Source organism: Ursus americanus, chromosome 16 (assembly GCF_024610735.1).
Source record: "Ursus americanus isolate L20-20 chromosome 16, mUrsAme1.1.p, whole genome shotgun sequence".
NCBI classification, from domain to species: Eukaryota; Metazoa; Chordata; class Mammalia; order Carnivora; family Ursidae; genus Ursus; species Ursus americanus.
The window spans coordinates 61,253,507-61,271,773 of NC_142142.1; the positions used below are offsets into that span (position 1 = coordinate 61,253,507).

At 38.7% G+C, this 18,267-nt stretch overlaps 1 protein-coding gene and 1 long non-coding RNA gene across 2 annotated transcripts in view; one reads left to right on the plus strand and one right to left on the minus strand.

The window, feature by feature from the left end:
• LOC148108829 (uncharacterized) overlaps positions 1–12,557 on the minus strand; it is a 21,467-nt gene extending 8,910 nt beyond the window's left edge. The window contains exon 1 of the long non-coding RNA XR_015727027.1: positions 12,223–12,557. This is a non-coding gene — a long non-coding RNA (uncharacterized LOC148108829). The remainder of the gene's footprint in view (positions 1–12,222) is intronic.
• LOC123792512 (caspase-12-like) overlaps positions 12,496–18,267 on the plus strand; it is a 16,667-nt gene continuing 10,895 nt past the window's right edge. Inside the window, 4 exon segments of the mRNA XM_087868489.1 lie at positions 12,496–12,652; positions 13,600–13,848; positions 14,940–14,996; positions 16,845–17,093. Of these exon segments, the coding sequence (XP_087724615.1) occupies positions 12,646–12,652; positions 13,600–13,848; positions 14,940–14,996; positions 16,845–17,093 (562 nt within the window). The 5' untranslated portion in view covers positions 12,496–12,645.

Genomic DNA, 18,267 nt, shown 5'->3' on the forward strand with positions numbered 1-18,267 from the left:
TAGTAACAGACATATTTGGGATAGCTTTCCTCAAAATAACAGATTAAAAAGTAGATGCAACAATTTTAAGAAGTTTATAAAGGCATTCAATATGACTGAGAATTCATTTATGATAAAAAAATAATTAAAACTTAGAAAAACAGAAAGAAAAGCAATTCCTTAATCTAATGCATATATTTAATAAGAAGCCTACCAACAAAATAGAAATAGAGGAAAAACACATAATGTTTGAAAATCTATAGCCTTCTTATGCAGAAATATTTGAGTATCACCTTTAAATAACATACAAATAAAAAAACATTTCTATTCAGTTTTGCACTAGAGTTCCAAGCCAGTAAAGCCAAAAACAAAAAGTATGGAACACAAGAAATAAAATCATTATTGTTCTTGAAAAATATGATTTTATTCACTAAAAAAATCTCTTCAAATTAATAATATATTCCCTGGATTTGCAAGAATTCAGATCAATATACAAAATTTAACATCATTCTTGTATTTAAAAGATGATAGGAAGTGTTTGCTTTTTAAAGCTTCTTCTTGCAATAGCAATGAACATCATAAGATATTTGAAGGTAATTGTAAATAAACACTTGCAATGTATGTGTGGAAAAATATTTTTAAAAAATCACTGAGTGACAAGAAAAAGTTTTAACTGCTTTGAGGGAAATCACCATCAATGACTAGAAGACAAATGTAAAGGTTTCAATTTCCTACCCAAATTAATCTATAAATCCAATGGAATAACAAAGAAAAAACAGGGAATTTTCTTGAATTTGATAGTTTGTTTATACACCTTGTTTAGAAAGTAAAATACTAAGAAGACCTAAGAAAACAATTTTGTGTTAAAGGGATGGAGATTGCCTACATACAAATCAAGACATGATATAAAGCTCTATCAAGGGAAACAAAAGCAAAACGAACTATTGGGACTCCAGATAAAAAGCTTCTCCACAGTGAAGGAAACAATCAACAAAAGTAAAAGGCAGCTTATGGAATGGGAGATGATATTTGCAAATGAAATATCTGATAAAGGGATAGAATCCAAAATCCATAAAGAACTTACCAAACTCAACACCCAAAAAACAAATAATCCAATTAAGCAATAGGCAGAAGACATGAATAGACACTATCCCACAGAAGACACAGAGATGGCCAACAGACACATAAAAATATGCTCAACATCACTCCTCATCAGGGAAATACAAATCAAAACCACGATGAGATACTACCTCACATCAGTCAGAACGGCTAAAATTGACAAGACAGGAAACAACAGATGTTGATGAGGATGCAGAGAAAGGGGAACCTCTTACACTGCTGGTGGGAATGCAAACTGGGGCAACCACTCTGGAAAACAGTATGGAGATCCCTCAAAAAGTTAAAAATCGACCTACCCTACGACTCAGCATTTGCACTACTAGGTATTTACCCAAATGATACAAAAATACTTATTCGAAGGGGCATATCGCACCCAGTGTTTATAGCAACATTATTAACAATAGCTAACTTATGGAAAGAGCCCAAATATCCATTGACTGATGAATGGATAAAGAAGATGTGGTATGTATACAATGAATATCACTCAGCCATCAAAAAAGAATGTAATCTTGCCATTTGCAATGATGTGGATGGAGCTAGGGAGTATAATATTAAGTGAAATAAGTCAGGGAAAGACAAATACCATATGATCTCACTCATATGTGACATTTAAGAAACAAAACAGAGGAACATAGGGGAAGGAAAAAAAAAACAGAGAGAGGGAAGCAAACCATAAGAGACTCTTAACTACAGAGAAGAAATTGAGGGTTGATGGAGGGAGGTAGGGGAGTGATGGGCTAAATGTGATGGATATTAAGGAGGGCACTTGTTGTGATGAACACTGGGTGTTATATGTAAGTATCAAATCACTAAATTCTACTCCTGAAACCAATATTATACTATATGTTAACTAAGTAGAATTTAAATAAAACTTTGAAGCAAAAAGCTCTATCAGTTGGCATATGGATAGACAAACAGAGACATAAAAAAGAATACAAAGGATAAAAATGAACAATATAGACTATGTCATGTTGCAGTGGTAAAATAAAAAAAAATGATTCAAGAAATTAGTTTGCAAAAAATACACAATCTCACATATATACTTGTTATACCTCAAACTTACACAAGAGTATATGCCACATGGGGTAAAGACCACAATGTGAAAACCGAAACTTTTAAGTTATGAGGAGGAGAAGAATAGAGGACAGTGTCTTTATGAGATTTGAGTATTAGGAAATTTCCAAGATTCAAAAAGTACACAACATAAAGAAAGAGATTAATAAAGTTAATACAATAAAATTTAAGAACACTATGTACAATGCTAACCCATCACTGAAGTGATGGTATCACAGGTGGAAGCATGTGTCCAAACTCATCACTACGTATACATTAAACAAGTGCAATGTTTTGCATAGAAATTATATGTCAACAAAGGTTAAACAATGAAAATAAAAGTGAATTCAAAGATGATAAAAGAAAAAGAAGGTGCAGAAACCAGGGGAAGGACTTGTTATTTATATATATTTTTTTTATTTTTCAGATGAGATTAATGTTTATTTTTTTCACATTTACTTAATAATATTTTTAATTATATTATGTTAGTCACCATACAGTACATCCCTAGTTTTTGATATAAAGTTCCATGATTCATTAGTTGCGTATAACACCCAGTGCACCATGCAATACATGCCCTCCTTAATACCCATCACCAGTCTATCGCATTCCCCCACCCCCCTCCCCTCTGAAGCCCTCAGTTTGTTTCCCAGAGTCCATAGTCTCTCGTGGTTCCTTCCCCCTTCTGTTTACCTCCCCTTTCTTCTTCCCTTTCTTCTCCTACCGATCTTCCTACTTCTTATGTTCCATAAATGAGTGAAACCATATGATAATTGTCTTTCTCTGCTTGACTTATTTCGCTTAGCATTATCTCCTCCAGTCCCATCCATGTCTCAGCAAATGTTGAGAAACTGTTCTTTTTGATGGCTAATATTCCATTGTATATATGGACCACATCTTTTTTTTTTTTTTTTTAAGATTTTATTTTATTTGTGTGACAGAGAGACAGCCAGTGAGAGAGGGAACACAGCAAGGGGAGTGGGAGAGGAAGAAGCAGGCTCCCAGCCGAGGAGCCCGATGTGGGACTCGATCCCGGAACGCCGGGATCACGCCCTGAGCCGAAGGCAGACGCTTTAACGACTGCGCTACCCAGGCGCCCCCCTGGACCACATCTTTTTAATCCAGTCATCTGCTGAAGGGCATCTCAGCTCCTTCCACAATTTGGCTATTGTGGACAATGCTGCTATGAACATTGGGGTGCAGATGGCCCTTCTCTTCACTACATCTGTATCTTTGGGGTAAATACCCAGTAGTGCAATGGCTGGATCATGGGTAGCTCAAGTTTTAACTTTTTAAGGGACCTCCACACTGTTTCCCAAAGTGGCTATACCAACTTGCATTCCTACCAACAGTGTAAGAGGGTTCCCCTTTATCCACATTTGTTGTTTCCTGCCTTGTCCATTTTTGCCATTCTAACTGGCATAAGGTGGTATCTCAGTGTGGTTTTGATTTGAATTTCCCTGATGGCTAATGATTGAGCATTTTTTCATGTGTCTGTTAGCCATTTGTGTGTCTTCATTGGAAAAGTGTCTGTTCCTATTTTCTGCCCATTTTTTGATTTGATTATTTGTTTCACGTGTATTGAGTTTGAGAAGTTCTTTGTAGATCTTGGATACTAATCTTTTATCTGTAGTGTCATTTGCAAATATCTTCTCCCATTCCATGGGCTGCCTTTTAGTTTTTTTGATGGTTTTCTTGGCTGTGCAGAAGACTCCACCCCCAAACTACTAGAAGTTACAGAGCAATTCAGTAATGTGGCGGGATACAAAATCAATGCTCAGAAATCAGTTGCATTTCTAGACACGAGCAATGAGACTGAAGAAAGAGAAATTAGGGAATCCATTCCATTTACAATAGCACCAGAAATCATATGTTATCTTGGAATTAACTTAATCGGAGACGTAAAGGATCTATATTCTAGAAACTACAAATCACTCTTGAAAGACATTGAAGAAGACACAAAAAGATGGAAAAATATTCCATGCTCATGGATCAGAAGAGTAAACATAGTTAAAATGTCTATGCTACCCAGAGCAATCTACACTTTCAGTGCCATCCCGATCAAAATACCAATGACATTTTTCAAAGAACTGGAACAAACAGCCCTTAAATTTGTGCGGAACCAGAAAAGGCCCTGAATCACCAAGGGATTGTTGAAAAGGAAAAACAAAGCTGGGGGCATCACGTTGCCGGATTTCAAGCTGTACTATTTATATATTTTCTAAGATTTTATTTATTTATTTTAGAGAGAGAGAGAGAGCATGAGCAGGAGGGACAGAGGGAGAGGGAGAGAGAATCTCAAGCAGATTCTGTGCTGAGTGTAGAGTCCAACATGGGGCTTGATCTCATGAACCTGAGATCATGAGCTGAGCTGAAACCAAGAGTCAGACACTTAACCAACTGCACCACCCAGACGCCCCAGGGGAAGGACTTTTTTAAATGCACAAAATCAATAAAATATTGATTTATTCAGTAAACCTGCAAATAGTGAATAATGACTGTATGTAAGGCATTGGACATCAAGCAGAAAACAAAGTTCCTGTCCTCATGGAGCTTTTAATTCAGTGGGGAAGAGAGGGATATAGAAACTATATTTATATCTATATTATATATAGAAACAAATTTATCAGTCAGTAGAATAAGACTTGATGAAAGAGAGGGAGCTGGCCATTGAGAAATGTGAAGGAAGAGCATTCCAGACAGAGGGAAAAGCAAGCAGAAATGGCCTGAGACAGGAGTGTCCTTGGTGTGTTTGAGGAGGAGCAAGGAGGTTCGTGTGGCTGGAATTCATAGGCAGAGAGGAGTGGGGGAAGGAAAGGACATGAGATTAGGACTTCCCCAAGGTCCAGACCATATAAGTTACCTTTCACTTTTGCTATAAGATGGAAAAGTACTTGAGAATTTTGAGCAGATGAATGAATTAAGTTATCAGAGTTACATTTTATCAAGATCACTCTGGCTATGGGGTGGAGATGACAATGAGAAGGATAGGGCCAATGAAGACCCAGAAATAGGACTCAGAAAGCTACTGCAGATATTCAGAGTTGACGGTAGTCTGGATCTGGATGAAGGATGGACGGGCAGAGAGCAATCTTCATGTTTGGAAGGTAAAACCAACAGAACTGTCTCTCAACAATGGGAGAAGGACATAAGTCTTAAGTGTTCTACTTTGAAAAACTAGAAGAATAATATGGAAAACCCTCTAAAAGGTGGTAGGTTTAGGGGGACTGAGATGCCTACCAGGTATCAAACAGATGCCCATTTGATACTGGCTATATGAGTGTGGCATTCAGGGGACAGGTATAGGCTGGAGGATAAAATAGTGTGTTGCCTTCCTCTATATCACCAGTACTGAAAACCAAGACACTGGATTGGCCTGCTACATAAGTGAGGATACATAAAGCAGAGGCCTTGAGTTATGGATTAACTGGCAAAGTTCACTAAGAGAAGCAGCCAGTGAAGTAATGGGAGAGCCAAGACACGGTTGTGATTTGGAAGGCAAATGAATGAAGGGTTTCTGGAAGAGGTGCAAATATCACTATGAAATATTTCTAATTGGTCAAAACAGTGATTGAGGATTAAACATTTAATTTGGCACGTGGAAGACCCTGGTTACATTAATAGGAATTTTTTTGATACAAGGATAGAGACAGAAGAGTGATTGGAACTGATCTGAGAGAGAATAAAGGGAGTTTGGGGAGCTTTTGAGGAGTTTGTGGGGAAGTGAGGGGTGTGTGTGTGCGTTTAATGGGTTCATTATGATGTGTTTTATGGTTATAGTAATGACATCATTCAGCAGGAAAATGATGTAGGACAGCAATGGGACTATTATTGAACAATGTCCTTAGATCGGCGAGAGTAAAGGAATCAAGTGGGAAGGGATGCCTCAGCCTTAGAATTATAGGAGAGAAGAGCAAGCATGTGCGACTAGATAATAACAATGTGGTAGATTTTGAGGCTAGAAATATTCTTCTCTGAATGGACAATTACGGAGGGATCAGCCCTGAAAGATGGAAATATAGTCCCAACACAGTGCTTGGCCAGAGATAATACACATAGCAAACAATAATATAAATGCTTTTCATGTTCCTTAACATTTAGAGTTATTGCATGAAAAAAGCAGAGAACACTTGGTTGTGGGTGCAGAAGTCACTGAAAATTATAGGACTTTAGACAATGTAAAATAAAAATATAGGTTAAAAATAATAATCTAATTGTAAAAGAAGGAAATTGTACAGGTGAGACTTTTATCAACTTCTATACAAAGAATTACATAGGGAGAATTAAGCTACTAAGTAACATTTATAAGAAGAAAGGAGGGTTAAATTATTCATTTATTTTTTTTTCATTTCAAGTTTTTATTTAAATTCTAGTTAGTTAACATATATGGTAAAATTGGTTTCAGGTGTAGAATTTAATGATTCATCACTTACATATAACACCAAGGGCTCATCACAACCAGTGCCTCCCTTAATACCCATCACCCATCTAGTCCATCCCCTCCATCACCTCCCTCCATCAACCCTCAGAGTTAGTTCTCTGTAGTTAAGCATCTCTTATGGTTTGCTTCCCTCTCTGTTTCTACTTTATCATTCCTTCCCTTCCCCTATGTCCATCTGTTCTGTTTCTTAAACTCCATGTATGAGTAAAATCATATGGTATTTGTCTCTCTCTGATTTATTTCATTTAGCATAATAAACTCTAGTTCTATCTGTGTTATTGTAAATGATTATATTTCATTACTTTTTATGGCTGAATAACATTCCATCAGAGATATAGACACACACACACACACACACACACACACACACACACACAGCACATCTTCTTTATCAATTCATCAGTCAATGGACATTTGGGCTCTTTCCATAGTTTGTCTATTGTTAATAATGCTACTATAAACATTGGGGTGCATGTACCCCTTTGAACCTGTATTTTTGTATCCTTTGAATAAATACTTACTAGAGCAATTGTTGGGTTGTAGGTAGTTTTTTTGTTTTTTGTTTTTGTTTTTGTTTTGAAAGAGAGATAGAAAACATGCAGTAGGGGGCGGTGAGGGTCAGAGAGAGAGAGAGAGAGAGAGAGAGAGAGAGAATCCTAAGCAGGATCCACACTCAGGGCACAGCCTGATGAAGGGCTTGATCTGATGACCCTGAGATCATGACCTGAGCCGAAAACAAGAGTCAGACTTTTAACTGACTGAACCACCCAGGGGCCCTCTATTTTTAACTTTTTGAGAACCCTCCATCCTGTTTACCAGAATGGCTGCACCAGTTTGCACTCCCATTAAAGTGTAAGAGGGTTCCCTTTTCTCTGCATCCTCACCACCATCTGTTGTTTCCTGTGTTGTTAATTCTAGCCATTCTGACAGGTGTGAGAGAGTATCTCATCTGGTTCTGATTTACATTTCCCTGATGATGAGTGATGTTGAGCATCTTCTCATGTGTCTGTTAGCCATCTGGATGTCTTCTTTGGAAACTGTCTATTCATGTCTTCTGCCCATTTCTTAACTGGAATATTTTTTTTGGGGGTGTTGAGTCTGATACATTCTTTATATATATTAGATACTAACCCTTTATCAGATATATCGTTGCAAATGTCTTCACCTATTCCATAGGTTGTTTTAGTTTTGTTGTTTCTGTCACTGTGCAAAAGCTTTTTATCTTGATTATGTCCCAATAGTTCATTCTTGTCTTTGATTCTCTTGACTTTGGAGATGTGTCTAGTAAGAAGTTGCTATAGCCAATGTCATAGAGGTTGCTGCCTGTGTTCTCTAGGATTTTGATGGTTTCCTCTCACATTTAGGTCTCTCATCCATTTTAAATTTATTTTTGTGCATGGTGTAAGAAAGTGATCCAGTTTCTTTTTTTTGCTTCTTCCTGTCCAGTGTTCCTAACAACATTTTTGAAGAGAATGTCTTTTTTCCATTGGATATTCTTTCTTGCTTTGTCAAAAATTAGTTGACCATACAGTTGTGGGTCCATTTCTGAGTTTTCTATTCTAGTCCATTTAGCTCTATGTCTGTGTTTCTGCCAGTACCATACTGTCTTGATGACTAGAGCTTTGTAATACAGCTTGAGGCCCGGAGCTTCGATGCCTCCAGCTCTGGTTTTCCTTTTCAAAATTGCTTTGGCTATTTGGGATCTTCTGTGATTCCATACAAATTATAGGATTGTTTGTTCTAGTTCCATGAAAAATGCTGATGGTATTTTGATAAGGAATGCATTAAATGTGTAGATTGCTTAGATTGCTTTGGGTAGTATATGCAGGTTAACAACATTTGTTCTTCCAATCCATGACCATGGAATGTCCTTCCATTTCATGGTGTCCTCTTCCATATACTTCATAAGGGTTCCATAGTTTTCAGAGTACAGATTCGTTATCTCTTTGATTAGGTTAATTCCTAGGTATCTCATGGCTTTTGGTGCAATTTTAAATGGAATTGATTCCTTGATTTCTCTTTCTGTTGCTCCATTATTGGCATATAGAAATGAACAGATTTCTGTATGTTGATCTTATATCCTGTGACTTCGCCGAATTCATGTATCAGTTCTAGCAATTTTTTTGACGGAATCTTCCATGTTTTCTACAGAATATCAAGGTGTCTGCGAAGAGTGAAAGTTTGACTTCTTCCTTGCTGATTTGTATGCCTTTCATTTCTTTTTGTTGTCTGATTTCTGAGGCTAGCACTTTCAGTAACATGTTAAATAACAGTCATGAGAGTGGATAGCCCTGTCTTGCTCCTAACCATAGAGGAAAATATCTCAGCTTTTCCCTATTGAGGATGATATTACCTGTGGGTTTTTCATATATGGCCTTTATTATATTAAGGTATGTTCTTTCTAACCCTATTTTGTTGAGGGTTTTTATCAAGAATGGATGCTGTCGTTTGTCAAATGCATTTTCTGCATCTATTGATAAGATCATATGGTTCTTATCCTTTCTTTCATTAATATGGTGCATCACATTGATTGATTTGGGAATACCGAATCACCCCTGCAGCCTAGAAATAAATCCCACTTGATGGTGGTGAATAATGCTTTTATTGTTATGTTGGATTCAATTTGCTAGTATCTTGTTGAGAATTTTTGCATCCATTTTCAGCAGGGATTTTGGTCTGTAATTATCCTTTTTAGTGGGGTCTTTGATTTTGGAATCAAGGTAATTCTGGCCTGTAGAATGAATCTGGAAGTTTTCCTTCCATTTCTATGTTTTGGAACAGTTTCAAAAGAACAGGTATTATTTTTCTTTAAATGTCTGGTAGAATTCCCCTGAGAAGCCACCTGGCCCTGGACTTTTGTTTTTGGGAGGAACTTTTGATTACTGATTCAATTTCTTTTCTGCTTATGTGGATGCTCAAACTTTCTGTTTCTTCCTGATTCAGTTTCTAGGAATGTATCCATTTCTCCCAGATTGCCCAAATTGTTCGCATATAAATTTTCATAATATTCTGTTATAATTGTTCATATTTCTGTGGTATTGGTTGTGATCTCTCCTCTTTCATTTGTGATTTTATTTATTTGAGTCCTTTCTTTCTTTCTTTCTTTCTTTCTTTCTTTCTTTCTTTCTTTCTTTCTTTTTTTGGAAAAGTCTGGCTAGGGGTTTATCAATTTTGTTAATTCTTTCAAAGGATAAGCTCTTAGTTTCGTTGATCTGTTCTATGTTTTTTGTCGTTGTTGTTTCTGTATCATTTATTTATGCTTTGATTTTAATTATCCCCCTTCTTCTGCTGCTGGTAGGCTTTATATTCTGTTCTTTTCCCAGATCTTTTAGGAATAAGGTATTTGGGACTTTTCTTGTTTCTTGAAGAAGGCCTGTATTGCTATACCCTTCCCTTTCCTGCATCCCAAAGGTTTTGGACTCTTATGTTTTCATTTTCATTTGCTTCCATGTGTTTTTAAAATTTCTTCTTTAATTTACTGGTTAACCCATTCATTCTTTAGTAATATGTTCTTTAACGTCCATGCATTTGAGATCTTTCCAAATTTTTTCTTGTGGTTGACTTCAAGTTTCTTAGCATTTTGTTCTGTAAGTATGCATGGTATGATCTCAATCTTTTTGTACTTGTTGAGGCCTAATCTGTGATATAGTATGTAATCTATTCTGGAGAATGTTCCGTGTGCACTTGAAAAGAATGGTTATTCTGCTGCTTTAGGAAGAATGTTCTGTATATATCGGTTAAGTCCACATGGTCCAGTGTGTCATTCATTGTTGTGGTCATTTACAAGAAATACATGGTCCAGTGTGTCATTTCCTTGTTGATTTTCTGCTTAGATGATCTGTCTAATGCTGTAAGTGGGGGTGTTAGAGTCCCCTACTATTATTGTATTATTATCAGTGAGTTCCTTTATGTTTGCTATTATTGATTTATATATTTGGGTGCTCCCACATCTGGAGCATAAATATTTACAACTGTCAGATTTTCTTGTTGGATAGACCCCTTAATGATGATATAGTGCCTTTCTTCATCTTTTATTACAGTCTTTGGTTTAAAATCTAGTTTGTCTGTTATACATATGGCTACTTCAGCTTTCTTTTGACATCCATTACCCTGATAGATGGTTCTCCACCCCCCTCACTTTCAATCTTCAGGTGACTTTAGGTCTAAAATGAGTCTCTTACAGGCAGCATATAGATGGGTCTTGTTTTTTTTTTTTTTTTTTTTTTTTTTAATCCATTGGGATACCCAGTGTCTTTTGATTAGAGCATTTAGTCCATTTATATTCGGAGTGATTATTTTTTTAAGATTTAATTATTTATTTGAGGGAGAGAGGGAGAGAGGAAGAATCTCAAGCAAAATCTGTGCTGAGCACATAGCCCAACAAAGGGCTTGATCCCATGACCCTGTGATCATGACCTGAGCCAAAACCAAGAGTCAGACACTTAGCCTACTTGAACCACCCAGGTATCCCCATTCAGAATGATTACTGATAGATATGAATTTAGTACCATTGTATTATTTATAAATTCTGTGTTTCTGGAGATTTTCTCTGATTCTTTCTAATCTTTGTTGCTTTCAGTCTTTCTCACTCAATGAGTCCCTTTTAATATTTCTTGCAGGGCTGTGTAAGTGGTCTTGAACTCCTTTAGCTTTTGTTTGTCTGGGAAATTATTTGTCTCTCCTACTACTCTGAATGACAGCCTTGCTGGATAAAGTATTCTTGGCTGCATGTGTTCCCATTCAGCACATTGAATATATCATGCCACTTTCTTCTGGCCTGCCAAGTTTCCCTGGGAAGATCTGCTGTCAACCTTATTTGTCTTCTAAGGATTTTTTTTTTTTCCTTTGCTACTTTCAGGATTATTTCCTTATTTGTGTATTTCGGAAATTTTTCAAATATATTATTTAATATTTAAAAATTAATCAAGAAAAGAATTGAAAATCATTATATCGTCAAATATTAGGCAGCATGTGGAGTAGGGCAGTGTTTCTCTATCAGTGAGAAACTGCCCCAAAACACAGTCACTTAAAACAATGAGCCATTACTATTGTTCACAAGGTGATCAGTCACCCCTGTGGTTCTTCTTGGTTCTGGGGTTACCCATGTCTCTAAGATCATCTGCACACAGGGTAGGCATCTCCATGTGATGTCTCTGATCCTCTAGCAATCTAGCCAGGCTTGTTCATGTGGACCTTCAGACGTCCAAGAGGGAGAAATGGACCACAGGTCTGCCGATCTGGCAAAGAGCTGCACAGGGTCCATTTACTGCATCACAGGCAACACCAAGTCAGAGTTGAGTTTATACTCAGACAAAAGGATACAAAGAGACTCCTGATGGGGGTCATCAATTACATCAGCACTATACTGAGTGCTTTTTAAAAGCACAGGACAAAAATTCTCACTGATGTAAGCTAAGCATATAATTGTGGTTATTTTGTGGTGTGAGATTAAAGAAGGCAGATGATCTTACTCCATTTCATAAAAATTTCACTATTTAATTTTCATAGCAAACATCTACTGTTTAAAAAACTAATCTCAAGTCAAAGAGTCAATAAACTGAAATATACACATTTTCCCAGGACTGGCAAGTACACAGATCAGGAAGGAAAGAAGAAAAGACATCACTTACCTGGGTTTTTAAAAACAGTGACAGGAACAGCACTGTTTGTCTGGCTCCAGTCAGTTTCCTGCTCCCCATAAGCCTTGAAAACTCACACCTCACTTCAGGGGCTGAGTGGGTGTCCATGGTGAGGCCTCTCTGCCATTCAGTGACTAAGGGGTGGCACAGAGACGATGAGGGTCAATTTGACTGCAAAACAGAACACAGCCTGTGTGTGAGACTAAAGAGGAAAGACAGGTTTGCTTCCTGTTTTCCAAAGGAAGTAAGATACATATCAGAAAAAGAGTCAAATTCTATCTCTGCACTGACAAGAGATTTAGAAAATCTGTAGTTTCCCATTTAGGCAACACCAGCACGCCAGTCCACTGAGAGCAAAGGGAGAAGGCTGCTTTCATTTTCACTACCTTTCCTGCCCAGAGAGCCAGAGCAGCAATGGCTGGTGAGTGCCTCCGTTTTTCTGCCATTTATGTCTGTGTTTTGGGGGAGTTACAGCTCAGGAGGAGGAGTGTAGGACAGGAGACGGAGCCCGGAAGGGGGCTCTCAGGAGACAGGACTGTTTTACTCTGGGAATGTAGGGAATGGGAGCTTGGGGCACAGTAAGGAAGTGTGCTAGAAGACAAAGTATTTTAGCTGAGAAGTTACAGCTTTTTGGGGGGAAAAATGTGTAAAAATCTGAACCTACATTCTCAGAACTTTCCTGTGATTTTAGTCTTTTCTTTGAACTCATACTGACTTAGTGTTCTAACCACTTAAGTGTTCCCATCAGGGTAAGGGGCCATCCAGTTGAAGAGGGGGTATTTCATTTCCCCCCTATTTCTGCTCTCTGTATGACCTTTTGTTTCCAGCAGTGAGCAAGTCAGCCACAATGTGAGCTCTCAGTCTCAGAATACAGACCCGCCCTGCCAGGCCTGGCCAGGGAAACAAACGAGCCCTCTTCCATACGTGGTAATACTTTTACGCTTTACTTCTACCCATATTAACTACAGTGTGTTTTTAAAAGAGGTATTGATAAAAGTGACAGGAAGCGAAGCGAGCACAGGTGATAGCAAGCTGAAATTCTGCAGCCATCACTAAGCTACTTAGTGAAGTTGTTTTCCTTCCCTGAGGCTCATTTTCTCCACCAGTAAAAAAGCATAGGATCCTGGAAGATTGGAGCTACTCTGTGTGTGGTCCTCAGAACAGTAGCTTTGATATCACCTGAGACGCTGGGAGAAGTAAAGATTCATGCACACGACTCTGACCTATCGAATAGGTTTCTAGGAATGGGGTGCAGGGAGCTCTGCTTCCCAAGCTCTCAGATACTCTCCCTGTTAAATTTGAGAACCATGGGCCTACAATCAGAGATCTAACATCCTGTCAATACCTAAAACCCTATTGTTCTCACAGAGAAGAGATCACCACAAGACCCAGTCAACGAGATAAAGGTGATTGCCAGCACCATGTTTGGTAGCTTCCTGGAGGACTTGAGGGAAAAGAAGGTGTTAGATAAGAAAGAGCTACAAACAATAGGGAAAAAAGTGAATGTCATCGTGAATAAAACTGAAAACCTGGTTGGTGATTTCACTGAGAAAACTCAAGTGGTAGGCCAAGTATTTATGGACCATTTCGTCAATTCCAAGAGCCTGTTGAGTTTAAGTGAGTATCTTGGGCCAAAGAACTACTAACTTATGCTTTATCTGCTCTCTTATGCAATCTCTGTCTTATTTCTTTTTGCGAGTGGAGAACAAACTATCCACATCTCTAGTACTTTCTTTGCCTGATGAACTTACATAAGACAGCAAAAGCCCCCAGTCCATGTGCCAGCATCCAACATCACTTTACACTCCTGCAAATCTTCTTCTTCCCTCAGCAACTGCCACCTTCAATGATCCCTTAACATTTCTTATTCACTGTATGACATCTCCCCCTGCTAAAACGTAAACTCCACGAAGCATGGAGCTTTGTCTGCTCTGTTCATGAAGAGAGCCCCAACTCAAGGAAATGGCACCGGACACATAAAAGGTGCTCAGTAGACACTTGTGAAATGCATAAATGGTGCTGGAGCTCTAGTAAACTCAGGGACAGTCTTCAGCTAATCTGTGCTACTCTGGCCACACACTGTGAACTCCAGAGTTATTCCCACATGCAAAATGTTCAACAGAAAAAAAAAAAAACAAAAAAAAAACAAAAAAAAAACAATCCACTGTCTTCTGCTTAGTTGTGGCTTGGCCCAAGAGATAAATCTCTGAGAACCCAGACTGTCTTTGTTAAAGGACTACCTAGGGAATTTGGGAAACATAAGAGTATCTTTCATTCTGAAGCATGAGTTGGCACTCTCTTTCTCTGAAAGGTCAAGAGAGTTAATATTTTAAGTTTTTTGGACCAAACTTTCTCTGTCACAGTGACTCAAATCTGATGCTGTGGCATAAAATTAGCAGTAGTTAGTAAGTACAAAATGACTGTGGATGTGTTCCAATAAAGCTTTATTGACAAAAACTGGTGTTGAACTGACCTTGGCCTGTAGGCCAAAGTTTCCTGGAAACTCTGTCTCTTCCTTCACTTGGCACAAAGACACAGTCCCCTAAGACAAACCTGGAGCTTAGAAAATGAGCCAAATTTCCATGCTTCATCGGGTAACCCCACATGAAATATCGTCATTTTCTTCTGAGTACAAGGGCAAGAGTTTCAAGTGTGTAGGTTCTAGAAACCTACTTCTGCTAACAAGTCTTCTGTTTCTAATCTTTCAGAATCTCACGCTGAAAATGAGGATGATGAATCTGAGAGCAGCAAGTCTTCTCTGACAGGTAAGCACCTTTAAATCTCACATCACAAATGAAAACTCTCAGACCACTAGGGCTGTCAGAAGGCACTGCAGTCAAGACCTAGGAAACTATGTTTTTAGTTAATTTCCATCTCTAGAAATAATGTTCAGCAGAGAGCATTGATCCTTAACTTTTTGTTCATTCCACTTCAGACTCTGAAATAATCAGAAGGAAGTGGAGAAGAAGAAAATGCGGAGTCATCCCAGGCACTGGCTCTCCCCCTAGCAGATGCCACGAAACCCAGTGGCTCATGCAAACCCTCATACCTCACTCAGGGTAAGGCCCTAAGTGACAGGGGCCCTAAGTTACAGTGGAGAGACCAGAGATGGGTTCAGAAATTCTGGGTTATTTCTTCCTTCTGCGTCCACCCAAGTAAAAGTAAGGTCAGCAATTATGTCCCTGCTCTTCCATCCTCTAAGAATCTGGAAGTGAAAGTGAAGATCATGAAATCAGGGAGAAGGCTGGAGGCCACACGCATGGCTTCTGCCTATGGCAGGCAGTGTCACGGACGCTTGGTGACATTCTGTGAGTGAAGGCAGATGGAGGGGCCGTATGCTGTACTGGAAAGAGAACTGGAATAAAACCCAAGCAATCTCTACACTGAGCCCAACACGGCCACCTACTAACCATGTTCTCTGGTGTAAATAATCCAACCTTTCTGAGACTCATAGTTTTCAATGAGATTAATAAGATCTTTAAAAGTTTCATAAATCATCAAACAGATAAGCAAGTATCAACTGCATAAACAGAACAAGGATGTGATTAAGAAAAGCACGTTAGAAATTACACAACAGGACTAGTCGCATACACTGTGTGATCACTAAAGAAACGGATCCATTACTGAACCACATTAAGGAATCACAGTGTCTAGAGAGGGGCTACAGGAGTGTTGTGCTTTAAGTACCATATTTTCAGAAGTTCTGGACAAGCCTACAAAGGCATAAACACTTTGTAATCTTTAGTCGCCAGTATATCCTTTCATACACACACACACACACACACACACAAGAACTGAAAACCTACTGTCTACTATTCTAATCACTGTTTGTAGCAGTAAACAAGATAAATGAAGAGCCTTCTTTCATGAAGTTGACAGGGTAGTGAAGGTACACAGATAGCAAACACAGAAAAACTATATAGTACAATTCCGGAAATGGACAAGAGAAAAGAGGCGAGGCACGTGGGCCAGGGTGAGCAATTATGAGAACTCACTTGAGGTGCTGTTTCAGTGCATACTTGAGTAGAGAGGGAGGGGGCTGTGCCACCCTCTATAGCAAAAGGATCCCATGGAAGGGAAGGAAGCCCAAGGGCGCTGAGAAGAAATGGACTTGTCACGTCACAAGGCCAATCTGATGGGAGAGCATGAAACTGGGGGGACACGGTAGGAGGAGCTGTTATGGACTCAGGCTGAAGCTACCATACTACTTTCGGCCTTTTTGAAAGTGAGAAAGAACTGGATTTTATTTGCAACAGAAAGCCTTTAGGAGTTTTTAAGTGGAGGAGTGATAAAGAGGCCCAGCATCAGAAAGGCTAAAGGTGTTCAAATATTTCGGTTCAGAGATAATAGTATCTAGGCTGCCTTGTACCAATGGTGAGGATGACAAGTGGTGATATCTGGACCTCTTTTGGAGGCAGAGTTGACAAAAGCATAATTAGAAATAAACATAATGCACTTTACTCTGACCCATCAAATTAGGTTTCTGGGAATGGGGTGCAGGGAGCTCTGCTTCCCAAGCTCTCAGATACTCTCCCTGTTAAATTTGAGAACCATGGGCCTACAATCAGAGATCTAACATCCTGTCAATACCTAAAACCCTATTGTTCTCACAGAGAAGAGATCACCACAAGACCCAGTCAACGAGATAAAGGTGATTGCCAGCACCATGTTTGGTAGCTTCCTGGAGGACTTGAGGGAAAAGAAGGTGTTAGATAAGAAAGAGCTACAAACAATAGGGAAAAAAGTGAATGTCATCGTGAATAAGACTGAAAACCTCGTTGATGATCTCACTGAGAAAACTCAAGTGGTAGGCCAAGTATTTATGGACCATTTCGTCAATTCCAAGAGCCTGTTGAGTTTAAGTGAGTATCTTGGGCCAAAGGACTACTAACTTATGCTTTATCTGCTCTCTTATGCAATCTCTGTCTTATTTCTTTTTGCGAGTGGAGAACAAACTATCCACATCTCTAGTACTTTCTTTGCCTGATGAACTTACATAAGACAGCAAAAGCCCCCAGTCCATGTGCCAGCATCCAACATCACTTTACACTCCTGCAAATCTTCTTCTTCCCTCAGCAACTGCCACCTTCAATGATCCCTTAACATTTCTTATTCACTGTATGACATCTCCCCCTGCTAAAACGTAAACTCCACGAAGCATGGAGCTTTGTCTGCTCTGTTCATGAAGAGAGCCCCAACTCAAGGAAATGGCACCGGACGCATAAAAGGTGCTCAGTAGACACTTGTGAAATGCATAAATGGTGCTGGAGCTCTAGTAAACTCAGGGACAGTCTTCAGCTAATCTGTGCTACTCTGGCCACACACTGTGAACTCCAGAGTTATTCCCACATGCAAAATGTTCAACAGAAAAAAAAAACAAAAAAAACAAAAAAAACAATCCACTGTCTTCTGCTTAGTTGTGGCTTGGCCCAAGAGATAAATCTCTGAGAACCCAGACTGTCTTTGTTAAAGGACTACCTAGGGAATTTGGGAAACATAAGAGTATCTTTCATTCTGAAGCATGAGTTGGCACTCTCTTTCTCTGAAAGGTCAAGAGAGTTAATATTTTAAGTTTTTTGGACCAAACTTTCTCTGTCACAGTGACTCAAATCTGATGCTGTGGCATAAAATTAGCAGTAGTTAGTAAGTACAAAATGACTGTGGATGTGTTCCAATAAAGCTTTATTGACAAAAACTGGTGTTGAACTGACCTTGGCCTGTAGCCAAAGTTTCCTAACCCCTACTCTAGAGCACAATATATACATGAGTGTATTCCTAATACTCGGCACATCATTCTGGGATCATTTTATTGTTGCTGAACGACCATGGAACTTTTACAGAGGTGTGTAAATTATTTCCTCAGCATGAAAAATGCTATTGCAGAAAAACCTTGATTAAAGAATTTGATTATTCCTTGAATTATATAAACAAGAAAATAATGAGCTCTTCATTGTTTCCTAGAAACTCTGTCTCCTCCTTCACATTGCAGAAAGACACAGTCCCTTAAGACAAACCTGGAGCTTAGAAAATGAGCCA